Source organism: Rhinichthys klamathensis, unplaced genomic scaffold (genome assembly GCF_029890125.1).
Source record: "Rhinichthys klamathensis goyatoka isolate OS25496 unplaced genomic scaffold, OSU_Roscu_1.1 h1tg000211l_1, whole genome shotgun sequence".
Lineage (NCBI taxonomy): Eukaryota > Metazoa > Chordata > Actinopteri > Cypriniformes > Leuciscidae > Rhinichthys > Rhinichthys klamathensis.
In genome coordinates this window covers 170,251-197,418 of record NW_026606736.1, presented here as the reverse complement: position 1 = coordinate 197,418, position 27,168 = coordinate 170,251, and the positions used below count along the sequence as shown (strand labels likewise).

The following is a 27,168-nucleotide window of genomic DNA, read 5'->3' as shown; positions in this document are numbered from 1 at the left end:
TCATCCTCTTCTATTTGTGCAGTCAATAAAATTAGCCTGGACTACTGGGCATGAAAGAAAAAGAGATAGGCCTACCTTTAGCCTGCATTATATGCATCTGAGTTATGCATGTAAGTATTGATAAAAACAAAACTTAATTGTTCAGCTTCATTGTTCATTTTCTATATTTTAAGGAGGCTCTCGTCCTCCCTTGCTGCTTCTGACGGACTGCCACGTATAGGCTACTGGGCATACACTGTAAAAAAACAAAACAAAAAACAGGCAGCTTTGCTAACCAATAGCTAAACTTGCTATTTATGTCGCTTACAGGCCTACTTATTTTTTGTATATTTGTAAATATTTAATATTTGTTGTGTTTGTACATATTTTATATGAATGTAGGCTATGTAGGCCTATAATAAAAAATCAAATATAAACTGTTTATTTATTTATCTATCAAGGACAACAACAATGATGTTATGTGCCACTTTTAGCCAAAACAGATACTATTCATCTGCTGTCCCTGGTCTGATGAAATGTAAGCCATAGGATAATTGTAACAACACATAATTCCTATTACTAAAAAAACGGTCTACTTTTAGTGAGCTTCTTTGGATGTTTCGCAAGTATGACTAAGAACTGACTTAAGAGAGCTCTAATCTTAATTGTTACGAAAAGAATGGAAATAGTGCTCTCTAATTGAATTTTTTTAAAAAAAAATCTTACTAGTAAAAAAAATGCAATTAGGCCTACGAGTAATGGTGGGAACAATTTAAGCCAAAACGGCTTTCTATGTGGATTTGCTTGCTATGTTAAAAAACAACAAAAAACAATGCGTGCACCAAATGTTAAACTGTGAATCTCAAAGTATTATAAATATTTATTTATATAAAATATACTATATATTTACATATAACAAACAATCTTTCCGATACACGTTTATTATTAGTATTGCTATTAGTTTGTTATGAGTGTGTTTTTAGGTTATATTTCGTAATGTGCTGAATTTATCAAACGCGTTCTGCCAGGAGAACAGAGCTTTTATGGGCTTTCAGGCGACCCATACATACATCTGCTGCTACTTGTGAGCAGCATCTCACGCTGCGGGGCTAGCTTTATCATTCACGCGTCTCATAGTTTCCGGCCACTGACACCAGTAAAAATGCGTTTACCATGGTTTATCATCTGTCTAGTTTTCACTGTGTGGTGTGCGGAGGGCAGCGATGTGCTCGAGCTCGGAGACTCTGACTTTGACCGGAGCGCAGCCTTGCACGAGACTCTGCTAGTGGAGTTCTTCGCACCTTGGTACGTTATGTCCCAGGCAGTCCCCGATATATGTTATAATTCTACCAAAGTAACGTTATAAATTTAGCTGCTGCCAGGTTGTAGTGTGGTTGTGATTAACAGCGAGTCAGCGACACGAGCTTAAGCTGGGTTTTTCTTAATGTTAATGTATGGATCTTTTTAGAGTTGCAATGGTTGTGTTAATGCATAACGTTAGTGCAAGAATCTAAATTATGACTTAGAGGTGCATGAAGCTAAGCTAAATTCACAATTCTCTGATTTAAACAACTATGAATCCCTTTAGATCCATTTTAACTTGAAACTGACAGTTAAATTAGTGCAATGAATTAACAATGTATCATTAACATCCCTCATATGATGTGACCACAGGTGTGGTCATTGTCAGCGTCTCGCTCCAGAATATGAGGCTGCTGCCACAAAGCTGAAAGGGACACTGTCTCTGGCAAAGGTGAGGAGTGATGGACCCATCAGTTTCTGTTACCTAGCTCAATCTTCAGTCTTCTTTAATGCTACACAGCGGACTCATTCTGCAAGATTATGCTTTTGGGCCAGTGACAAATAAGGTTTTCAACTGATAAAAAATTCAAATAGGTTAAAACTGCACATCAAAGTAGTTATTATCTTTATGGGGGTGTTTTTTTTTACTTATTACTAAAATCTCAATTTTAAACAATGTATTTTAAGCGGTTTAACTGAGAAATATGTGACGACACCAGTCAAAATGTCATACGGGATAACGTTAATGCATTTTCTAAATATTATGATATTAAAACTTTTCAAATCAAAAATACTTAATGAATATGTAAAGTGATGCAGTAAACAATATTTAAAGCTCAGGAAAAAAAATTGCACAACTATTTGTTTTCTCATTATATTGTGATTTCTTTAAACGTGACCCTACTTGTTCAAGTTCTTTACACACATTTTAACACTGCAATGTGATTTAAAATGCAAAATGTCTGAAAAAGTTTTACAGGACTTGATATCATGTTATTATTGTTTCCTCAACTCCATTAAGTGAAATTATGCATTTCAATGGGAAAAAACAGCGTTATCCCGCCTGACTTAAATTGTTACCCGGTATGACACCATATGAGTTAACACATGAATTGTCATTTACACATAATAATGTTCATAAATAATTAATGTTATGCAATGTTTTTCCAAGGAAATTAATTGGGCTCAAATTGAAAGAAATAGAGATGTGGTTTTCAGTGTGTAAACTGTTACACACAAACTCAGTGTGGTTTCTTCCCAGATTTGGCAAGTAAATACATTTAAACCATTTTTTTCTTCATGTTTATGAATATCAAAACAGCACAACTTTTCAACATTAGGTTTAATTTATTACTGAAAAGTACCTTGAACCATTTTACTGATCATAGTCACTCTACATCAATATTCATAAATAATGTAAAGGGTTAAAGTAGGCAACCTTCACTGATTTCACTGAACAAATTTACAAAAGCATGTAATTGAACAACATATTTATAAAGAAAAATCTTATTAAACAACATATTTATAAAGAAAAATCTTATTAATGGCTTGAACACTAAATCACTAAATTTCATTAAATGAACACTAAATGTTATTTTAGACAATGTCTATAGTAAATGTTATGTAACTATAATGGAATATTAGTATGAATTATATAATTTGCTAATATTCAACTAAACAATGTTAATGATATGTTAATATCACAATTTGAATGGAAATTATGCAAATTAAAGCTGACAACTGTATTAAGAATATATTGTCAAACACGTCATCCAAGATAACGGATGACATTATGGGCTAACAACTGTTATCCTATATGTCAAAATTGTTATCCAGTATGACAAAATTGTTATCCGGTATGACAAAACTCAGATTAAATTTTAATCAGGCAGTATTTTTGGCTACCTATAGAAATCTGCAACCTTTACCTTCAACTTCCAAATATGTAAATTCATGCTAAATAAACATATTGACATAAAATCCACATTATATATGTTATTTTAGCGTTATCCCATATGACACAGGATTTTACTACATAGTGTGCTAGTGAGGAAAAAGGGTAAGTTAAACACATTTTATGAAAGACATAAAAGACTTCCACCATTGTTTGTTAGTGCAATGAATTAACAATGTATCATTAACATCCCTCATATGATGTTTGAGGCTTCAGGGTCTTCCTGATTGTGTAACATGCTGTCTCACATCGTGTCAAAATAAAATTTACAATAAAATTGCTCCAATTTGCTTGTTATCCCGTATGACATTGGCTGACAGCCAGTTTTGGGACAGAATGCTCCAAAGCATAACAATCAACTGGATGTCATATTATTTGTAATATTTAAATATATTGTTGTCAAGACTCATACAATAATGCCTGTGGCAGAGATGTTAGGGTTTATTAGATTTTTTACAGTTTGTTTGGCTTTTTTGTATGTCACTCTAAGGTCCGGACAGTTATCCGGTATGACATTATGAGGCTATAATGTCTAATAATTCTTACACTTTGTAATACCCTCACTATATGTTCATATCATTTGATAAACAGAGATTAATAGATTAAATAAATGTGCTTTTTATTAAACATTTCCTTATTTTGACTTCATAAAGGGGTTTGGACATCAAAATTGCACGTCACGTCATTGGGCCTTTTACATATATATTTCTATACTATAGTGAATGTATCTCTTTCCTTTCCTTTGATCAGGTTGACTGCACTGGGAACTCTGAGATCTGTGAACGTTTTGGAGTGAATGGATACCCCACCCTTAAAATATTCCGCAACGGAGAGGATGCTGGATCTTATGATGGACCCAGAACAGCAGGTTGATACCTTGTGTCCATGCATACAGTACTGTTCAAAAGTTTGGGGTTGGTAAGATTTTTTAAAAGAGGTCTCTAATGCTCACCAAGGCTGCAATTATTTGGTCAAAAATATAGTAAAACAGTTATATTGTGAAATGTTATTACAATTTAAAATAAACAATTTCTATTTTAATATATTTTAAAATGTAATTGATTCCTGTGATGGCAAAGCTGAATTTTCAGCTGCTAATTACTCCAGTCTTCAGTGTCACATGATCCTTCAGAAACGATTTGAAAGTAACATTTCTTATTGTTATCGATGTTGAAAATAGTTGGGCTACACAATTGTTTTTAGGATTCTTTGATGAATAGAATGTTCAAAAGGACAGCATTTATTTGAAATAGAAATATGTTGTAAGTTATAAATGCATTTACTGTCACTTTTGAACAATTCATCCTTGCTGAATAAAATAATACATTTCTTTGAAGAAAATCTTACTGACCCCAAACTTTTTAATGGTATTTTATGTTTTATTTTGTGGTTCCCTTTTTTGGCTGTAACTATTTTAGTTACTTGCATACCTATATCTTGATCTGAAATAGATGGCATTGTGAGCTACATGAAGAAGCAAGCAGGCCCAAGTTCTGTGGCTCTGCACAATGAGGCAGATTTGGATTATTTTGCCAACAACTATGAGGCCAGTGTGGTGGGTGAGTAGCTGAGTTTGTAATACCTGCCAAAACATGTTGAATCGCTCCTGCAGCAGAAGGTCAAAACAAGTAAGATTTGACTTCTGCATTCATCTTTTGGAACTGAAAAAGGCTGAAGTTCTCTCCTTTCGTATCTTGTCTCTGTTCATCTCAGGCTTTTTCTCTGGGGAAGATAGTGCACAGCTTGCAGAGTTTCTGAAGGTCTCCGGTGCCCTGAGGGACAGCTATCGATTTGCTCATTCCACTGATGTGGGATCAGGCTTGAAATATGGGGTAGATGGAGAGTATGTATGACAGAGCATGAAGGAAACATCCATTTGTGAAAATGAACAAAATATGATCAATATTTCATGTTAAAGTATGTCCTCAACATCTCTTTTTCCACTTGCTGTCAGAGATTGAGCTGACCAAAAATGTCTCTACCAAAACTTGAAAATATTTAGTAAAAAAAATAGCTTGAATACCATACCGTATGTGACAGTACAGATACTGTTAAGATAAGATACCCAAAGATAAAATGGTTTAAGAGGTTGTATACAAGTAGGCCATATAATGTCCTTTACTTTTAATTAGTGGAAATGGTAATATGGTATATCAATATTTACATTTTTTACATTAAAAGATTTACAAAATACATATGGGTACATTTGGTATATCAAGTTGAAATGTACATTTTGGTATTTGCGTACATTTGGTACATCAAGATGAAATGTACATTTAGGTACATTTGATATATCAAGATGAATTTTTCATCAAGGTCTCAGAGATTTCTAGCTTAAACCACTAAGAACAGCCATCAGGCAGATTGCTTGACATTTGTACAATAAAATGGATTTCTCCATCCTCAATGTGGCATCTAAGAAATCATTTGGAACGGCACACATCTATACAATTCAGAGAAAATTAAAACAACAATTTATCAAAAATAGAGTATGATAGAAAATGTACAACCCATTACTTGCATTGCAGCTACTGTTAGTTTTTTGTTCTAATATTGGCTTCTCTACGTCTCTTGCATTGCAGGTGTGTTCTGCTGTTTCGTCCCCCTCGCTTAAACAGCAAGTTTGAGGACAATGTGGTGAAATACACAGAATCCGTTTCGATCTCCTCTCTCCGCACATTCATCAGAGACAATGTGTATGTTTCTTTTATGCTTGAATATTTTGTGGGAAATTGGTCAAACAGTTGTAACCCCACATACATTATGCAATTTGATTTATTGTGATTTGTTTGCCCATATGTTCCTATTTCTGTTATTTTCCTCTTGCTCTGCTTTAGATTTGGTCTATGTCCACATCTGACCACAGAAAATAGGGACAGTCTGAAAGGAAGTGACCTGCTTACAGCGTATTACAATGTAGATTATGTACGAAATATCAAAGGCACAAACTACTGGAGGAACAGGTGAGCGCCCAATTATTGGATTCCTTATTGGATCATTTCCTTGTCTTTTATATGTTTTTATTTTTCTCTCAGAATAATGAAGGTGGCAGCACAGTTCCAGGATCAAGGTCTGAGTTTTGCGGTGGCTGATCGACAGGAGTTCCAGGATGAGCTTGAGGAGGAGTTTGGTGTGGGTTCGGTTGAGGGAGGAGACATTCCCCTCGTCACCATCCGGACCAGAGCGGGACACAAGTACTCCATGCAGGAAGAATTCACGTGAGTCTTGCAACTAGTCTCCACATAGTGCTTTTCCGTTGTCACAATCAATAGATTTGAGAAAAATCTATTGGTTTTAGAAAGGTTTAAAGGGGTTTTAGAACTTTGTTTGATTCTGTAGGCGAGATGGCAAGTCCTTGGAGAGGTTCCTGGAGGATTACTTTGCTAAAAGATTGAAACGATATGTAAAGTCTGAACCTGTTCCAGAGTCCAACGATGACCTTGTCAAGGTACATGGACCCACAAAGGTGTTTTTGTCTTTAATGTTTTAAGATAATATAGTTTTCTGGTATGCATCACATATGTGGTTCCACAGGTCGTGGTTGCTGACACATTTGATGAGATTGTGAATGATCCAGAAAAGGATGTGTTGGTTGAATTTTACGCTCCCTGGTGTGGCCATTGCAAGAGCCTGGAGCCCAAGTACAAGGAGCTTGGAGAAGAGGTTTTTTTTAACACAATTTATATACATTATAAATCATTTTTATCAGGCATACACTACCATTCAAAAGTTTGGGTTGGTAAGATTGTTTTATGTTTTTGAAAGATGTCTAATAAGGGCCGCTGGGTCCACACCAGCGGATGATATCATTCTGTTTATTCTAATCGCGCGCTGCAGTTTTGTCGTCTGTCGCTTTAAATACTCTCGCTCTTTAAAGCAAGATGGATTCTGATTGACTGTCAATGTTTTTATCGTTCATCAGCTGGAAAAAAATTGTTCTGTAAGTGATTCCAATGATATCGTTTCTGTGTGCCGTTATAGCTGTGGTGTGAACTCTGCTATTCTTTTATATTTAGAAAGATTTTTAGAACTACATCTTTATTGATATTTTTATAGTTATTGTTCTTGGTGTGAATGGGCTTTTATGCTTACCATGGTAGCATTTATATTATCAAAAATACAATAAAAACAGTAAAGTTGTGAAATATTACAATAAGGCACCAAAGCGTTTTTAGCCAGCTGAAAACGCTAGACGCTCTGCTGAAAACCCCTAGTTGTGGGCGCTTGAGAGCGTTATGGCAGCGCAGCGGTTTTTCAGTTGAGACGCTTCGTTGCTATTATACAGAATATCCGCAGCACAGTTTACTTGTAACTGATTTCGCAGATAATTTATTTTATAATTTATTTTTCATCCATTTTGTTCGGTTAGCTCTGCTGGTTGATGTCATTACACAGAAAGAATGTTGTGACAGTTGGTCGGTGTGGTATTTGTCCCGCCCCTCCTCCACTGTGATTGGATGTCTGGGTAAAAAGTGACTGTGATGAGTGCTGCGTTTTACCCAAAGTTGAACATTCTTCAACTCTCGGCGACCTGTAAAAAACTCCAAACGCTCAGCACTTCAGTGTGAAAAAAAACGCTCAGCGCCTCGTTATGCTCTTGGCATTTTAAAAAATGCGGTGCTCCCATTGAAAACAAATGAAAACATTTGCCAGGCCCGTGAAAAAACGCTTTGGTGGACACACGGCCTAACTATTATTATCATCAGCATCATTACTTTAGTCTTCAGTGTCACATGATCCTTCAGAAATCTTTCTAATATGCTGATTTGATACTCAAAGAAGCATTTCGTGTTCTTATCAATGTTGAAAACAACTGTGCTGCTTAATATTTTCATGGAAAACTTTTTTTTTTAGGATTTTTTGATAAATAGAAAGTTCAAAAAACAGCATTCATTTGAAATAGAAATCTTGTAACTTTAAATATGTCTTAACACTACTCAATTTAATGCATTCAGTCTTGCTGAATGAAAGTATTCATTTCTTTACAAAACAAATCGTACTGACCACAATCCTTTGACCTGTAGTACTTCAAGAAATAAAGCCACCGTGGACCTCATGCTCATTATTTGGATTTTGTGTGTGTCTTAGCTGTCTGGGGACCCCAACATTGTCATTGCTAAAATGGACGCCACAGCTAATGATGTGCCCCCAAATTATGATGTCCAAGGGTAACATTCTGTGTCTCTTTATGTCTCTGATCTATTTATAGTCCATTACAACAGACATTCAGTGATATTCAGCCATTTTTTTTCTTGATTCATCACCTATTTTGTCTAAACGCAGATTTCCAACCATTTACTTTGTGCCCTCTGGACAAAAAGACCAGCCACAGCGATATGAGGTGAATATAATCATGCACACACAGATTATTTCAAGACAATTTGACTACAATGTTGCTTAAGCAGTTTTGTCCTGCAGGGTGGTCGTGAGGTTAGTGACTTCATCACCTACCTGAAGAAAGAGGCCACACATCCGCTCATCTTAGATGAATCAAGGGATGAACTGTAAACACATAAAGATGCTGAATTTAGCAGGTGGAGAAATGCACAGACCCACACTGAACTTCAGCCAGATATGTCACACGCAGCTATTCATCACATCCATTGGGATCATCAAAGCACATGATAAAATTCATCACTTGTAAAATGTTAGTCAATACACAACTGGACACATAAGGAATGTAATTTACAATAATTATAGGTAAAGGGTTAGTTCACCCAAAATTGATAATTCTCACCGTCATGCCATTTTAAACCCGTAAGACTTTCATTCATCTTCGGAACATAAATGAAGATATTTTAAATGAAATCTGATTTCTCTCCCTCCATTGACAGCTAAGCAACTACCACATTGACTCTTCAAGTTTAATTCAAAATTTTCTGAAGAGACACGATTGCTTTATATGTTGAACAGAATTAATTTAGGCTTTAATTCACATGTAAACATTAATCAACGCACACATCAGTTGTTGTAAACCGAAGCTCATGCATGTTTGCTTGACATTCGAGAACCAATGAGGTTCATTATTGTTACGCAGAATGTTTGAGCTTCTGCAAGAACCAATGAGGTTTGTTATTGTTACGCAGAATGTTTGAGCTTCTGCAAGAACCAATGAGGTTTGTTATTGCATGTCATGCAGATTCGATTGAGCTTCTGTTTATGTTCACTGATCAATGTTTTATGTGAATAAAAGTCTAAATTCAATCTGTTCATCATATAAAATGACCATGTCTCTTCAGAAAACTTGAACTAAACCGCTCAATTCATATGGATTAGTTTTACGATCTCTTTATGAACTTTTTGAAGCGTCGAAGTGGTAATTGTGTGGACTGTCAATGGAGGGACAGAAATCGCTCAGATTTTAGTAAAACTTCATTTGTGTTCCGAAGATGAACGAAAGTCGCAAGGGTTTGGAACTACATGAGGGAGAGTAAATGATTTTTGGGTAAACTAACCCTTTAAAATGCTGTATTTGCATTTGTTATTTAACAATCTGCTGCCAAGTTGCCCTAGTTTTCTTTTATTCTCTGTCTTTTATAACAAAATGCACTGCATATGTGAAATATGCTAATTTCCTGTCTCTTTATTTAAAGAGAGACTTATCACATACATGTTACTGTAGCATCCTGAAGTGTTCCATTGACTGAATGCTTTTAAGTTAAGAGCATTCACTGCTCACTGCTGGCTTGTTTAGTTTACAAAATGTTGAAATGTTACTGTGTTGGTACTTTAATTACACAATCTCTTCATAGTCCAGATATTACTATAAAACTTTGTTTCAAGTCTATTGGATGTTAGAAATTCTGTAAGCAGTTGACTACTGTGAAATAACAGACTGAAAAGAGTTGGGGTGCCTGTACTACCTCCTCATGTCTGTCTTATCAAATGAAACTTCTGTAAGGGCTCATTTTGGATCGCATCCTCTATCCACACATGTGAGGACATGAGATGTTAACAACTGTTCCCAGGCTAGTAATCTTTTAGAAGTTTGACATTTATTTCTTGGACTGTTTATGTAATCACAAAGGGGAGTGTTTTGTGTTTGCAGACACAATAAAGAAATGGACAAGACACTGTGTATTGTAGCATATTTTTGTTATCTTTTATATTAGGCCTACTGTTCTAAAGGTTACACAGCAAGATGAGCTTTTTGTGATCCAAAAACAGTTTAATATAAAATGTAATTTTAACAATTTAAAAATATTGTCTTGTTAAATATATTTTCTTTTGTTAATCAATAAAAGGTAATACTTTTACTTAAACAATTTATCACTATATTAAAAGTAAAATCAAATGTATTAGTCTATTTTTCAGTGCATTCGTTTATTTTTAATGTTACCTTATAATAATTGGAGGTTAAATCACCTCTAGCTTGGTTAACCATTTAATAGTGTTTACTGTAATATTTTTTTTTGCATTTTTCCCCCATTAAAATGACTTACATTTTTTGTGTAGAGTAGACGTCATAGCATACATTTTGAAATATACACCTGCGATTTGTTTTAATAAAAACTATTTTGGATATCATAAAATAGTATAATTATTTAACTAAATGTAGATTTTTGATTTTAAAATTAAATTGTTCTTTTAATTCGCAAGTTTAATTTTTAGCTAGGAATTATTCATCTTGACTGTTCTCAGGATTCTTTCGAGAACTTTTCAGTTCTGTTCCAGTTTAGACCCGCCTACAAGCATTGGGGAGCTCTCTTTGATTGGTGGAGATAGGTGTATGCCAAAAGCGTCTCGTTTGCTTATTGGTCCACTTTGTGGCTGAATCCCCAGCCACGCCTCGTGCATCCTCTCCTCTTACCGTTGTGTGCGTTGTCCGGTACCGGTGATCTAAACCACGCCGCAAACATGATGGGCAGACCGGTTCTCGTGCTTAGTAAGTGCTTCCCCCATCATTCCCTCTGCAAATGTGCAATTGTAGCTTTATTATGACCCGTCGCTGGACTCGATAAGAGTTCGAATAAGAGTTTTATTCATGCGGCAGTGCTAGAATGCTAAGCTAACTAGTGTGGCACGGGGGCCTCGCGTGTCTGACAAGCTCATGTCAGTGTTCAGATTAGTCATTGTGTTAGCCTCATAGCTAACATTGCTTATTAATAGAAATGTTATTTAAGACATTGCACAAGAAGTTACACAGTCAATATTAAAACGAACGCTGTTATTCGCAGTTATTTGCTAAATCTACCCGGCAGTAGGTTCTGTCTAACGGACGTTTCAAAGTAATGAATAAGCTAGCAGCAGGCTAACGGCGCAGTGTGTGCTGACCAGAGCTGCACCCACTTCATGTTTTGACTGATAGCATTATTGATATTTTCTCAGTTAGAATGGGTCAGGTATTGTTTTTGTGTTCGAAAAGAGATTTTAGATGTTAGAGGAGTGTGTGCTTTTCATTTGTTCTTAATGAATAAAATATTAAGATGCTGAGTTAATGCAGACTGGCTCTGTTTCTGTTCATAACAGGTCAGAACACAAAGAGGGAATCTGGACGGAAGGTCCAGATAGGAAACATCACTGCGGCTAAAGTGGGTCTTTTTTTTCTTCTATTTTTGCAACAACTTGCTGACGTCAAATTGAACAAAACCACTTACCTGCTGCTTCATCTTCCCTTTTCAGACCATAGCTGATGTCATCAGGACATGTCTGGGACCAAGGGCTATGATGAAGGTGTGTTTCTAATGTTAAGTCCACATTTATATGTTAGTAGTGCATTGTGAGATGTGAGATCTGATATTGCTCTATGTTTGAGGAAACGTTTTGTTCTCTGTGTGCAGATGCTGCTGGATCCCATGGGTGGTATTGTCATGACCAATGATGGCAATGCCATTCTGAGAGAGGTGATCACTCCATGAACTCTGATTTGTCAACTAAGATGCATGTTTTGTGTTGAATAAATATTAATCTAATGTTCACTCTGTGGCATTTAGATCCAGGTCCAGCACCCTGCTGCCAAGTCCATGATTGAGATTAGCCGCACACAAGATGAGGAGGTTGGAGATGGGACCACCTCTGTAATTATTCTGGGTGAGGGTCATCTGTGTTCTCACTGTGTGTCAGTACAGACAGAGTCTGTGTAACCATGTAAAGATACAGAAAGAATTAGGATTTGGTTTTAATGTTTACTTGAATAATTATTTTTCTAATTTAGTAATATTAAAACAACTTATTATTGATAATCATATAATTATTATATAAATAATGTTCAAAAAACAAGAAAATAGTTAACATAAATTGTTAGTTTTTAAAATCATTTGACATGCTCAAATCCTAACGTAACATTCTGTGTACAGCGGGTGAGATGTTGTCTGTGGCTGAGCAGTTTCTGGAACAGCAGATGCATCCTACCGTGGTGATCAGTGCATACAGACAGGCTCTGGATGACATGTTGAACATTCTCAAAGACATCAGGTAATCACACACACACAACTAGTTTAATTGTCTTTATGAGCTCTCAATCATTAAGCAGCCGAGTTTATCAGTGGATTGGTAAGGTGGATGATTGGTTGTGGTTGGATGATATGTTCTGGAGTCTGATAGTTTCTCTACAACCTCCTCTTTCACAGCACCCCAGTAGATGTCAATAATCGTGACATGATGTTGAAGATAATAAACTCCGCTATCAATACAAAAGCGCTCAGTCGCTGGTCCACCTTGGCCTGTAACATCGCTCTGGATGCTGTCCGTACCGTTGAGCTGGAGGAAAACGGACGCAAGGAGATCGACATTAAGAAATATGCCAAAGTCGAGAAGGTAGGACATAGCTGAGAGAATTTTCAAATTTTCCTGTTGTTTACTTCTCTTATTTTAAAGCCTACATGAAATTTAAATGCATCATATGCCCCGTTTCCACCGAAATTATCCAGAACAATTTTTCCCCCCCAGACCTGCTGCTTTTTTGCGTTTCCACTGCGGTCTAAAGTACCGTGTAGATTAGGAAAATTAGTCCGGTGACGTAGGACTGCACGCACCGTAACAGATTTAAAAAAAAATGGTGGTTGAAATAAAATGCTCCGTGGAGTCGACCAATCAAAATGCAGCATGAACTCAACCAATCAGCATGTTCAGCGCCCAAGTCCCACCCCCAGAAGTTCCTGAACTTTGAATAAGAACTACCTTGCAAGCAGGGACTTTCTGAGGGGGAAATTGTTTACCTGGAACTTCATTTAGACCCTGGTTCCTGCGGTCAAAACTAGGGATGCACGATGATATCGGGACAACATCGGTATCGGCCGATAAAAGCTTAAAATGACCATCATCGGCCAGCAACTTAAACTTCCAACTAGGGGTGTGCGTCTCACGGTTTTTGTTCGTGGACGATTAAAATGTCTCCACGATCTGCTTTTGAAGAAAAATCATAGTATCGTGCATTCTATCAGTTCAATACTGGCGCCTTCATCTCAACATACTGTACAACGCGACGTACATTCACATCACATGTAAACGCAGAGGTAGAGTTACACTCACGGGACACTGCAATTCACAAAAGTTCATTGTTTGCATGTGCGTCAAAGTCTTGCTGGTTAAACATGTCATTCACGTGCTGATGCGCTGTTCTAACATCCGCTTTTCTGAGCGCGTGCCACGCGACGCTCACAGGAACTAAAGCCGTCACAGCGCCTGCATACTGGACTAATCTTTCGAGTCTTATTGCGCTGATACTGTCAAATACACACAAGGTTTACATAAACAAAGTTGGTTATGTCTAAAGTGAAAGCAAACAGAGAAAATCTGCTTGTCAAATGCGTGTATATTAGACGCGTCGCGTTACTCGCGTGCAGTTCTTAAAGAGACAGTAATAATATTCTGCCGCTTGTCTTTAAAGAGATACTGCACCCAGAAATAAAAATTCTGTCTATCTAATGTTGTTTCAAACCTGTATTCATTTCTTTCTTGTGCTTAAATATACTATGGAAGTCACTGGAGTACAGCAACTGTTTGGTTAGCCACATTCTTCCAAATAACTTTTATAATTTCAACAGAAGAAAGAAACTTGAGAGAGTAAATGATGACAATTTAAATTTTTGGGAGAACTATCCCGTTAATGTTAATAAAACAACAAAACACAGAGGAAATCACTCACTGCTCTTGACTGAGAACATTAATAGAAGCTTTAATAAGCTTTTTTTGCACTTAAAAATAAATAAAAATATATCGTTATCGGTATCGGCATCGGGCAAAATTAGTTTGAAAATATCGGCATATCGAATATCGGCCAAAATCCTATATCGTGCATCCCTAGTCAAAACACAGAGTACCACCCCAAAGTTCCTAGTTCCTGGGGAAAGTTCCTGCGGTGGAAACGCAGCTATATTCAGTAGTGGCCAAAAGAGATGTCGGGCCTAGGAAAATTGACATCTTCACTGGGGTGTAAAGATACTCATGTCACTATTGGATACTAAAATCACGATACTGAACTCACGATACTATCGCAGTATTTTAAGCGAATTTCTTTTAAATTTGAATAACACAAATATTCTCCCATTGCATTATTATACTTTACTACATTAAACTACTATATATAATGTCACTAAAACTCTGTAAACTTTAATTTTTTTCACACAGTACTTGCGCTTTCATTCGTTGGATCTCTTACACAGAAGCCGCGCACTCACAGACTATCCTACTTTTAATGCCCTATACATATAAGAATAAACCATCTAAAACGCTTTGAATAATCGTACTACTAAAACTAATTGTGATATGGTGATTTAAATCATGTTTGCGCTTTCACTTTGAGGAGTGACTTTCCGGCAGCTTGTGTGCTTCAGGTGATCAATGCAATTAATCACAGTTCTAACGCAAGAAAGCGTGTCAAAATGACTATTCCCAAACTGTAAATGGTTCGTTCCTCCATAAATTGTAATTCTGCGTTTACTCGCGCTTGTGTTGTATTTGCGCATCACGCAAGCATTTGAATGTCTGTGTTTACTACAGTATGTGCGTCGTTGTAAATCTGTTCATCATATAAACCCATCATGTCTCTTCAAAAGACTTGGATTTGGATAAGGGGTGTCACAATACAACGATATGGATCGATGCATCGTATCGTTAGACGTTTGATCGATGCATAGATGCCACACGTAAAAGTATTGATATAAGGCTATGTACTTTATTTTGACACTCTCCACATCCTTATGTAACATCCGTCTAAGAATCTCTGATTTCCGTTTAATCACCATACTGTCTGCTGGTGTGTCTTTGTAAAGTTAATCTCCTCATCTGAAATAGACGCCTGACAAGATTGACTGAACCCTAAACACATTTTGTCGCAAAAGCCGGTATTGTCCACTGTCAAGGCATCGCAAGTTCATGCTTTACAGCAGAAACCGACAAGGAGCCTTGTTGTGTTGTCACGGGATAAAGGTTCGTTGACGACGATATTTAGTCATAATTTTCGTTGATGAAAGCAACACTACAACCCAGCTGCAGTTTGATTGATAGTTCTCTGTTTTTGCAAATTAACTCTTCTATTGTAAATGTCCCAAATGGGAGAGGGTGTGCAATTTTCAAAGAGTTTAATTAAACGTTCATATTATATATTTTGGTTGCATTTGTGAGTTAATAAAAATGTTAAAACCGGTTATGTAAACTTTGCACATAATATCTAAATATTAATAAATCAATCGATATAGCCCCTAATCTAATCGTATCGCAGAATTTTCTGGTATCTGCAAATATTGTATCGCTGGCTGAGAGAATCGATATCGTATCGTGATGAACTGTCTGATTTATTTTACACCCCTAATTTGGATTAGACCTCTCAATTTATTATTATTAATATAAAATATTTTCCTCACATTTTGATGGTTTAATTTATAGCCAATAGCCAAAAAAATAAAAGACCAATAGATGGATAATGGATAAAATTAAGCCTTTTTTGTAATGGTTTACAAATGGCAATTTACCTTGACTTTAAACTGATCGTTTAAATGTTATGTGGCGTCTGTTTACCTAAATGCACTTTTTGTGTGTGTATAGGTGCCTGGTGGCTTCATTGAGGACTCATGTGTGCTGAAGGGGGTAATGGTAAACAAGGATGTAACTCATCCTCGTATGCGAAGACTGATTAAGAACCCCAGAATAGTTCTGCTGGACTGCTCTCTGGAGTACAAGAAGGGTGAGAGTCAGGTGAGGTTTTGTCTAAATTCATAAATCCCCTATTGATTATATTTACATATTTAGTAAAAGCTTAACCTTTGACCCTTTCTTTCCCCCCTCAGACTGATATTGAGATTACTCGTGAGGAAGACTTTTCCCGCATCCTGCAGATGGAGGAAGAGTACATCCAGCAGATCTGTGAAGACATCATTCGTCTCAAACCTGACCTGATCTTCACTGAGAAGGGCATCTCTGGTACATATGAGCAGTCATGTGTTTATGAGAAGGGATGGTGGTCCATTCAGATCACATGTGGATTAAATTCATTTCTTTGTCATTTCTCTAGATCTGGCTCAGCACTATCTGGTGAAAGCAAACATCACTGCGATCCGTCGTGTCAGAAAGACGGACAACAACCGTATTGCAAGGTGCAGAAATATCTGCTTTTGTCAATATATTTTCATTTTTCTTCTGTAGTTCATTACATAAATGGTGGTTTATTTTGCCGAACTTGCATGCAAAAAGTGAACAGTTTTTTTTTGTTCTAAGGTTTCCAAGGTCATGGGAAAACCTGGAAATTTAAAATGTAAAAATCTATCATTGAGAATAATTCACTACTTTTAAAAATTGTATGTGTATATATATATATATATATATATATATATTTTATATATATATTATATATTTTTTTCAGTTTTCATTTTTAGTTGTTAAACTAAAATTGGTTAAATTTGTTTGGTCTAGTGTGCCTTTGTCATTTTTGTTTTATATTATAAAACAATAAATATAGCTTTTATTTTAGTTCTTCAACTTAAACTTATTTCAATTAGTTGCCATGGCAACGTTTTTGATTTTCAAGTTTTTCATCTGTTTGTTTTATTTGACTTATTTATCTTTATCTAAAGTACCCAAAACAATTTAAATAGATACAACTGATGGTTCGTAATCAAAATGACTGAAAACCCTGAACCAGTAATCAGAAACTACTGGAAAAGTTATGAATGTATTGGTCAAAAGTGTGACTCTACCTCTGCTTGTCTGTCTCAGAGCATGTGGTGCGCGTATTGCCAGCAGAACGGACGAGCTCCGTGAAGAGGATGTGGGTACGGGAGCTGGCCTGTTTGAAGTGAAGAAGATCGGCGATGAGTATTTCACCTTTGTGACAGAGTGTAAAGACCCCAAAGCCTGCACCATTCTGCTCAGAGGAGCCAGCAAGGAGATCTTAGCGGTAAGAAACGACAGGAAGAGGGTACTAAAGAGTCTGGGGCTATTGTTAAAGATTCATGGCAGTGCAACGCTCAGAGGAAGATTAATGAGAATGCGAGAATAAAGAGTCTAACAAAGGTCTCTATAGTCAGAGCAGCCCTCAGGAAGAGGTGCTAAGATATTTCAACAGGCCATTTGTTGAATATTTGATCAGCTCAGCCTGAGTTCTCTGGTCCCAGGTGATTTTGCACAGGTTAATTGACTTGTCACCGTTTGACTGATGATCTTTCTCTGCTTTCTCAGGAAGTGGAGCGCAACCTACAGGATGCCATGCAGGTCTGTCGTAACGTCCTGTTGGACCCGCATCTGTTGCCAGGGGGTGGAGCAGTGGAGATGGATGTGTCCCATCAGCTGATGGAGCGTTCTCGAGCGCTGACTGGTGTGGAGCAGTGGCCGTACCGTGCTGTGGCTCATGCCCTGGAGGTCATCCCACGCACACTCATCCAGAACTGTGGAGCATCAGCAATACGTGTGCTCACTTCCCTTAGGGTACGTTGATTCAAAAAGCGCATTTAGATTCTTTTATTTTTCTCTCAGCACGTTACTGCCTCTCCTGAGTCACTGACACTCAATTGCCGTTTAAGTGGTCTCTGTTTCGGACTCTTTTTCAGGCCAAGCACACTCAGGAGGGCAACACCTCATGGGGTGTCAATGGAGAGACAGGAACTCTTGCTGATATGGAGCAGCTGGGGATCTGCGAACCACTGGCAGTTAAAGCCCAGACCTACAAAACTGCAGTGGAGGTAAAGACACAATTAATTAATTTGAATTATTTTTTTAATTAATAAAAAAAAATTGTGCAGGTCTTAAAAAGCCTCAACTTTGATTTTAAAAACTCTACAGATACACTGATTTAAACTCGCTCAAGGTTTTCTTATAGGACTGTTAACAAATTTTCTCTTTTTCTTCTTTTCATTTAGACTGCCATCCTGTTACTGCGCATTGATGACATCGTTTCTGGTCACAAGAAGAAGGGAGATAACCAGATGGGTGGAGCACCGATGGAGGGCCAGGAGTAGAGGGAACAGGTGATACAGAGGATGAAGGAACCAGAGTACAGAAAGGACAGTAACGCAGCAAATGAAGAGCATATATACACAAGCATTTATCTGTGCAAAGCACCATTCTCCAACACAATGTTCTCATCAGAAAGCCATTTGCACTGTTGCGTCATTAGGCCAGAAGCTCTTCTCACCTCGTTTGTTTTTTTTGTTTTCCTTTGGCAAAAGAAACAACTCTGGATTGGTTTAGGATGTTTGTGCTAGTATCTCTGTGCTTCACTTTGCCTGTATTGTTACTTTGTATTTCCTACCGGTGATAAATTTCAAAATCTAAACATGTTGTTTTGAATTTTTTTGCTTTGTGCTGAAACCCCTACAAATTGTACACAAATTAAGGTATTTATAACACCTTGGTAGTTAACCAAGATTCCATGATTTGTAGGGTGATTAAAAAAAAAATCAAGAAAGCTGCAACCTTTCCAAACAAAACCGCAGTATTTTAGGATTTATTTGACAATCTTTTTTTACATGCATCAAAGTTCAGTTCCCATTTTCTCAAATGCAACACTTAAAGCTGCAAGTCCGTAGCTTTTTTGGGTAAAAAAAATATCCAAAATAAGTTTGAGCAAATACATAACCAGCCAGTGTTCAAAACTCTCTGCTTGCCTCAGCTCGATTCAAAACGGTAAGCTTGTAATAATGTTTTTTAATTCCAGTGGTACTGGTGGATTTCCGCGGGATGACGCAAAGACATCCACACATAGAGGAGTCTCGGCTAGTAGGCTATATTGCGTATGAGGATGTTGGAGATTTATAGCCTTTTCTCACTGCACTTGATATAATTAAACTTATCACACACATTCTCCTCAAAACATTGGATTCATCCACGAGGTAGCCTGGGAAAACCCAGACAACTTCCGGCAAATTTAGATTTGCTCTGAAAGTGAGTCTGGCAAAGAGCTCATTCAAGCTCATTTCCAATCCGCCGAAATCGCGGCACCAATCAGAAACGTTGGGGCGGGCTTTACACGATGACGACTGCGCTGGGATTTTGAAGCAAATTTTGTAGCCTACATTACAAAGATGGATGCCGCCGTCGAACATCACTTGTTCGAATCAGCTATCGCGTCTGTTTTAAGCGATTTGAACGTTTCCTTTTAGTTAAAAACCGAGCAAAGAACAACACTCAGAGATGTTTTTCCGACGCTCTGCATACGTCATCTCCATCGCTCTGATTGGGTTTAGGTCTATCCGCGACGTCCTTTGGTGACGCCCCTCTGGAAATGATTTTTCTATGACGCTTTGCCAGACCATAACTCAGTTACAACTGAGAATGGTCTGGTTTTAACCAGGCTAGTGTCGAGGCACAACTCACGTAAAGTTGACAATTCCGTGAATAACTGCAATTGCAGATTTCGAACAGAGATGGCGACAGAGGAAAAATTGCGGACTGCAGCTTTAAGTTCAATTCAATAACATGTATTAGGTATCATGAACTATCAATGAACAAAGTCGAGGAGAGATCCCCTGATAAGATTGTATAGCGCTTTGGGTGTACAGTAATACATATGAAAGCGCTATATGCCTCCATTCATTCACCAGACATTAAACACAGCATTTACAACATGTTAGTGACTGTGGCTGTAAAATAATGTACAATAAAAAACAACAACATTGAAATAGTACAGTTGAATAGTTTACATTTTGATGGTCCACAAGACATTCTACTAACTATAAGTAACCAACTTATTCTACGAACCCTAACCTAACAGTCTACTAATACTCAGAGTTAGTTGACATGTAGTTGAAAAGTTATTTATAGTTAGTAGAATGTTTAAAGTGGACCATCGAAAATAAGTGTAACCGGTGAATAAATTATAGTTCATTCTAAATCATAACCCTTAAAATATATTGTACTAGTTTTTACTGTCATTATGATGCACTGATAAAGAAACAGACAACACTTGAGTCCAATGAAAGTGTTCAGATTCACTTAACTTCAAATCATCCAGAAGGGAAAAGCACCCATAAATGCCATGAAGATCAGTTATTCTGCAAGTCTGGTTGCATGTTATTAAGTATTTGTGTCACTGTATGGAACTCAGACCTGATCTGTCATTATCACCACAAGTATTGAATCTGTCTGCAGTGCTTGCCTAGAGACACAATACATTCAAATTTACTATCAGTCATGGGTTGCAATTCAGCATTCACACCAAACGACAGCATGACACAGATTTATGATCAGGAGAGAGGGATGAGGACGTCACCCCTGGGCTCGCTCTCCTGTCTCTGGGTCCACTTTGCTGTCTAGATCTGACAGAGAAAAAGGATAAGTATAAAAAAATGATCCTTTACAAAATATGTATCAGGCATATGGTGATCACTTTACATCACTGCCAGAGCCACGGTCTGCTTCTCTTACCCATTATCGTATTGTTGGAGGACAGGTGCCGTTGCTGGTTAATAAGGCTAATGTTGGAAGGTCCCAGATCGTCTGATATTGTGTAACTCAAACCTGTTGGTGGATCCATATCTATGTCCATGGCTGTTCAGATAGTGGGGGAACAATAGCTTTAATAATAATTTACCATGCATAACAATAACAGTGCTTTTTGGCTGCTGTAGAATCACACTTTAAAGATCCACTAAAAATCACATTTGGGATCAGTTCAAAGTCTTAAAAAGAATTGCACAGAAAGGCTGTTAGTTCTGAGAAAAGGGACATTTTATCAACAAATGCAATAACATTGGACAATATAGAGGTATCTACACTGAATGTATTCAAAGATTAGAAACTGCACTAGTTACATTCACGCTGACCTAAGAACTCTTCGTGCAGATGGGAAGCAGACTGTGGGGGTCTAGAGAAGGTCTTGACTTCGACGGCTCGGTTGATCCCGCAGTTTGAAACGGAGGATCCTACCTGAGACGGGGGTTCACATGTTCTCCAGTGGCCTCCAGCGGGCACGAGCGTGCTCCTGCAGTCTGTGTAAAACAAGTGCTATTACATAACTTAATTTACAACTTCCGACAGGCAGCTGGCACAATGAAAAGATAATATTACTCGTAATTCAACAAAACAAAGGCACCCAAGGGTCAAAACTATAGTCGAGGCCGAGGGCAAAAGCAGACTGTTAGGCTACGATAAATGTCTCGCATATGCCAAACCACAACTTTTCTCTTCAAAAGCACATTTTAATTATATTTTTTTCAACAGGTTATTATTTATACATGTTATGGGTTTTAATTGCTTGTATGAATTAATTAATAGTCATTAAATCAAGTTCTGTCATCGATCTTCTTACCACTGCACACGTTTCTCTTCAGCTTTCTAAACGGGCAGTTCTCCCTCATCCGAAACAGACAAGCGCTTCTGTGTTTCCTTCGGCCTTGAGATGACATTCTGACTCAGACTTATACAGTGTGATATGAATATATTATTATTAAAGTGCTGGTGGTCTGCCGTCAACTTTCCATGTACTCGAGCTGTCAAATGACAACAAGTAGTAGGAAATACTTTTTGCCCTCCGACAAAAATTGTACTAGGACTTGTTGAACAGGTTAGAGACGACCATCGTCGCAAACACTGAACTGCGTTTTTGCATTTACTTTATTAACAAAAAGTCATTCACAGAAATGAGAGTCAAGATTGATTCTTTAAAAAAAATGTGTTTATGAAAAAATACCAAACAGGAATTAATTCCAGCATTATACATTCATTTGCTCTAAACAGGTTTCTTATATCCTTGCAGCTTTGATTTAATTACAAGCTCTTTTCTGTGATAACTAAAGTTATAGCTTTCTATACATTATTATTATATATATATTTTTTACAAATCTGTAAAAAATGTATGTCTACACTTTACACAAAGTAAACATCACATTGCCCTTAAATTAGCAAAGAGAGATTAAGGAGCTGTGGGAAAATACAAGTTTGGGCAGGCCACTAACTTCACACACCACACAATATTTTAGACTTGAATAAACAAACAATGCCTAACCAAATTTAAAAAATACATGCTTGTGGAATAAATATTTAGAATTTTGTTAACTTCTTGTTGACATTCACATCTTAAAATAGATGAGTTTCAACCATGGAGCTTTCGGTTGGGGAAGAAGCATATTCTACATTTGCTTTGTTCATGTTTGGCTGTACTAAAGGTAGTTCATTTTAATTTGCAGTTTAGTATTTAAAGTTTCACTACACAACTTCTATTTATAAGTTAGTTCTAGAAAAAAATACATTCCCCCCTTCCTCTCTCTCTCTCTCTCCTTTGACTGGAGTTCTGGCTATTTTGACCCACCTGGTCATGGTATAGAAGTAGTCAGGAAAGCAAAGAACAAGAGTGGAAAATGAAATCACAGTTGGATTAAACATTCTCAGACACAAATGTCCAATTTAAGTTGGCTCTAAGCCTAAAGAGATCTAGTCTTTCATTTGGCAGTAGCAGAGGTGTGGCTTGTTTAGCCCCAGAACCTCTGTTTGGTTTGAGGAACAGGTGTCTCTGGGATGTCTGGGGCGAAGATGGAGCCTGCGGATTCGGAGAGGAAGATGAAGTAGAGGTTGGCCACCAGCATAACCACCATGGGTAGAAACGAGAACCCAAAGCCGACTCCTCTGAAACTGCTGCCACATGCGGCTGCGACCCAGTACAGCAACCTGTGATATGCACAAAGACACACACAATCACACTTAAAAATATAATACAAATAAGTGTTAATACACATTGAATATCTGGGATTGAAATTCTAACTGAAACCTATAAATAAACTAAGATTGGGGGGAAAAAACTTTAACATAAACATGACAAAAAGTGAAAAAAGTGAATTAGTCATTGCCAATCAATCACTAGATATGAGAAATGTCTGAGCAAGTGTTTGCGGCCTTTTCTAAATCAGAGATTAGGTCCTGTACGTTTAAAATGGGATTCTGTACCTGCCAAAGGCAAAGACGATGGTGAGAAGAGGAATTAGTTTCAGGAGATCCTGTTTCAGGTAAGCAGCCATGACAGCCAGTTGGAGGAAGTAAAGGAGGAAGAGGGAGATGGAATCCTCCACATAGCGCTGGTGAACTTCCACCTGCTTAACTTCTCTCTCCCCCTCAAACCGTGGCTTCAATGAGCGATACCACAGACGAGACACACCTAGTACCAACATACCTAAGAACAACAGTTTCAAAACAAAGATACACTATCTATCAATGTCGCGTCATTTCAATAGTCACAACAGTCTGGGTGCTTCCTGCTTACCAAGGACAATTGGTATGACTGCAAAAACAGAGCAGCGCAGTGTGTAGACCAGCCGTAAGGGCGCACTGTCAAGCAGAGGGGCATCAAAGGGCAGGAAGACGTACCCGCCCCACACCAACAAGGGGAAGATCAAAGCTGAAGTGAACATGGACGCACCCAGTTTAAGAGCATCACGATTAGATCCACCAAAATTACCTGGGAGGAAGAAAAAATTAGACCTTACAAAGTATTGTTGCAGTTCAGTCAGAGCTGTGCGGATCACAACATTGGTCCTTTCTGCTGTTTTGTGTGAAGGTACGGTCACATTGACAAAATTTTGGCAGAATTTCACAGAACAAAATAATAATTATGTAAATGTAAAAATTACATTGGTTATACCCTTTTTTACACTTCATTCAACACTCAAAATAACAAATTAAAAAGTTCTAAAATGGGGTTTTCGCAGATATAGAAGAACCATTTCTGGTTCCATAAAGAGCCTTTCATTGAACAGGTCTTATAATAACCATTTTCTTCTTAGTGTGAAGAACATTTTAATAATCTAAAGAAACCTTTTTTTTCCACTATAAAGAAGCTTTTGTGCAACAGAAAGGTTCCATGGATGTTTACGGTTCACATGGAACAATCAATGCTAATAAAGAGCCTTTATTTTTAAGAATGAATAATATTCAAGGTATACATTTTACCAGTTCATGCATTCTTGGGAATTGAACCTATGACCTTGCCGTTGCTAGCGCCATGTTGGTGATTTATGATTTAACTTACAGCAGCGTGATTTGGTTGTGACTGGCCAGTCGTGGTAATAGCCTTCTATTGGTGTTCCATGTGTCTCATGTGTCCCGAGGAAGACGCTTCTCTCTTCTTCAGCATCTCTCCAGCGGTCTGCAGCCTCCTGCTGGCTGGTGGAGCGCAGGATGGTGATGCTGGGGCTGAAGACTCGGGCTGCGTTCTCTGGCATCATGTTCATCTCCTCCACCTCTATCTCTGAACAGGTGCTTTTCACTCCGTTTCTCAGCTCAAAGTCAGAAATGCTCTCTTTTCCTGTCTCCATTTCTCTCCATTCCTCACCTGTCTTCCTCTTCTCTCCCATCCCAAACTCCTCTCTTTCGCTCTCAGTCCGGCTCACTCCACCCCGGAGCGAGATGCAATCTGATCTCACGCTTACGCTCTCTCCATCCTGGACTGGCAGAATCTGTGGTCCGGGTTTATTCTCAGGCCACTGTAGGGTACTGGGTTCCATATTTGCAGACTTGATCATTTCCTCTTCCTCCTCCTCATTGTTCTTCACATTCTTTGTTAGCTTGTCCACATCTGCTACCCATTCAGGGGTTTGGGGCACCGCTGCTGGTCCAGGAGGGCCCGTGTCCATTGTCCCTGGCTCTGAATACAGAAATTCTGACAGTGAAAGAAATGGAGAAGCTGGGAACAGCCTGTCTGAGTAATTTTGTAAGATGTTTAAATTTTCTGAAAGGTCAGCTTCTACAGGAATCAATATGTAATGAATTATTGGAAGAATAAATTATTAAATGTATTCATACTACAGTAAAGAAGAGCAATAACTTAACCAATCAGCTAGTCGTTAAGTGTGTCTCCGGTATACCTTAGCTCATGATGCTTTTCAGAATCATGGCCCTGATAAATACTAGTTTAACCTGGACCTGTATGAATTTCTTTATTCTGCTTAACCCAAAAGAAGATATTTTGAAGAATATTGGTAACCAAACAGGTGATGGGCCCCATTGGCATCCATAGTATGTTTTTTCCCCATACTATAGAAGTCAATGGGGCCCCTCAACTGTTTAGTTACCCATATTCTTCAAAATATCTTCTTTTGTGTTCAGCAAAAGAAATAAATTCATACAGGTTTGGAACAGCTTGAGGGTGAGTAAATTATTTGGGTCAACTATCCCTTTAAGCTACTTCCCAGAATAAAATGCATTTTTGGGCTGTCTTAACTGAAAGAAAGACAAATCATAAAACATGTCAGTGCCATTGTTTCATCTCAAGATTGTAAAGTAAAGCACATACCAGTCAAGTTTTTTTTCTAAGACTATACATAGGCTATAAAAGTCGTAAAAGGAAGTTGAGTTCCCTAAACTATTAAGACAGTGGAATTTTAGTTATTTAGAAGGAAATTAGGACCTGCGACATTTTAGCCATAATAAGTAGTGTCACTACGTATTAGCCCGACTAGTTCGTAGACGAAAAACAGAGAAATTGAGCGAGGCCTCAAAACAACATGGACACATGAGCGCATAAACAGAGCGAGTTCAGAAGAACCACATAATAACTCTAAACGACAACACTTATTCTCAGGCTAGTATTGTCTACAGGACACATATGATCTTCATAGTGTCCAAAAAGCCTTATTTTAATAACGAGAAGAAGAAGATTCCAAAATCAGGCCAAAATGAGTTTAAATCGTAGGCTACGGCATGTCAAAACAGTCGAAACATTGAAAAGCGCTAGAGCGACAAGGCTTGTGGAACATTTATCACGTGAAGAAAAACTTTCTAATGTGCTCACCCAAATTTCAGCGCAGGTTATTTTGCTTTCAGGATTGGTTTTCGCCTATTGAAATGAATCTCCCGAAGTGGAAGTTCAGGTGTGTCCAGGTGAAGTTTGTTAAAGGGAAAGACTCTTAAAGGGGAAGTTTGTCAGTCAGGTTCTTAAAGTGTCATCGGTGTTGTTGCACTACGAGCCTCTTTTCTTTACACATACTACATAATGTGATATGTATGTATGTGTGTGTACACATTTATCAGCAGGGCTTCACTTAATGAGTTTATGTTTGTGAAAAAGAAAAGAGGCTCAGTGCAACAATACCGTTGACACTTTAAGAACTTGACTGACAAACTTCCCCTTTAAGAGTCTGCCCCTTTAACAAACTTTAACCAAAAACATAGACATACATTTCCTACTAAAACCAGTTTAAGGTTGCTTGTTTGTCTTTGCAGGTTTAAGCTGGTCTCCTGGCTGAAAAGTGCCCCCAAACCCCTCTAAAACCTTCAAAACAGACCAGCCTTAATCAGCTCTGTCAGGTTGGGAGGCTATAACCACCTTAAACTGGTTTAAGCCAGTTTGTTTTATTTTTTCAAAAATATATATTTGGTGTTTTTGTAAGACTACATTAATTCATAAGAGTATTTCCTTTAAAGTTCATCTAGAGAATCAAATTAGGAAGGTGATGGAGACTTTTAGGCTGATAATTTATTTAAAAATAAATTTAACAGGTCACTCTTTAGGTAGGCTACTATCATAATATTGGTACATCACAGCTTTGTCGCAGTAGTCAATGTGTTTGCTTTCA

At 37.6% G+C, this 27,168-nt stretch overlaps 3 protein-coding genes across 4 annotated transcripts; 2 read left to right on the top strand and 1 right to left on the bottom strand.

Moving 5' to 3' along the window:
- The first annotated feature begins 1,070 nt into the window (after positions 1-1,070).
- Positions 1,071-9,122, top strand: pdia7 (protein disulfide isomerase family A, member 7). Its single transcript, XM_056263956.1, has 13 exons — positions 1,071-1,284; positions 1,654-1,732; positions 3,986-4,103; positions 4,687-4,794; positions 4,949-5,078; positions 5,818-5,931; positions 6,073-6,198; positions 6,271-6,453; positions 6,575-6,683; positions 6,770-6,898; positions 8,324-8,403; positions 8,519-8,576; positions 8,654-9,122. The coding sequence occupies exons 1-13, from the start codon at positions 1,142-1,144 to the stop codon at positions 8,741-8,743; spliced, it is 1,467 nt and encodes a 488-aa protein (XP_056119931.1). The 5' UTR covers positions 1,071-1,141; the 3' UTR covers positions 8,744-9,122.
- A 1,866-nt stretch (positions 9,123-10,988) lies between these two features.
- cct3 (chaperonin containing TCP1, subunit 3 (gamma)) lies at positions 10,989-18,941 on the top strand. The gene is made up of 14 exons (XM_056263955.1): positions 10,989-11,120; positions 11,705-11,766; positions 11,858-11,908; positions 12,016-12,078; positions 12,169-12,265; positions 12,532-12,649; positions 12,805-12,991; positions 16,220-16,369; positions 16,462-16,594; positions 16,686-16,767; positions 17,387-17,567; positions 17,849-18,094; positions 18,217-18,348; positions 18,526-18,941. The coding sequence occupies exons 1-14, from the start codon at positions 11,093-11,095 to the stop codon at positions 18,622-18,624; spliced, it is 1,629 nt and encodes a 542-aa protein (XP_056119930.1). The 5' UTR covers positions 10,989-11,092; the 3' UTR covers positions 18,625-18,941.
- Positions 18,942-22,894: 3,953 nt separating this feature from the next.
- tmem79b (transmembrane protein 79b) lies at positions 22,895-26,496 on the bottom strand. Of its 2 annotated transcripts, none has more exons than XM_056263954.1 (5): positions 26,385-26,496; positions 24,624-25,253; positions 23,859-24,053; positions 23,546-23,768; positions 22,895-23,269 (listed from the first exon to the last, which is right to left on the bottom strand). In XM_056263954.1, the coding sequence occupies exons 2-5, from the start codon at positions 25,225-25,227 to the stop codon at positions 23,074-23,076; spliced, it is 1,218 nt and encodes a 405-aa protein (XP_056119929.1). In that variant the 5' UTR covers positions 25,228-25,253; positions 26,385-26,496; the 3' UTR covers positions 22,895-23,073. The 2 variants fall into 2 exon arrangements, with proteins under 2 accessions (XP_056119929.1, XP_056119928.1); XM_056263953.1 differs by having other exon boundaries at positions 24,624-25,238; positions 26,385-26,495.
- Between the last annotated feature and the right edge of the window lie 672 nt (positions 26,497-27,168).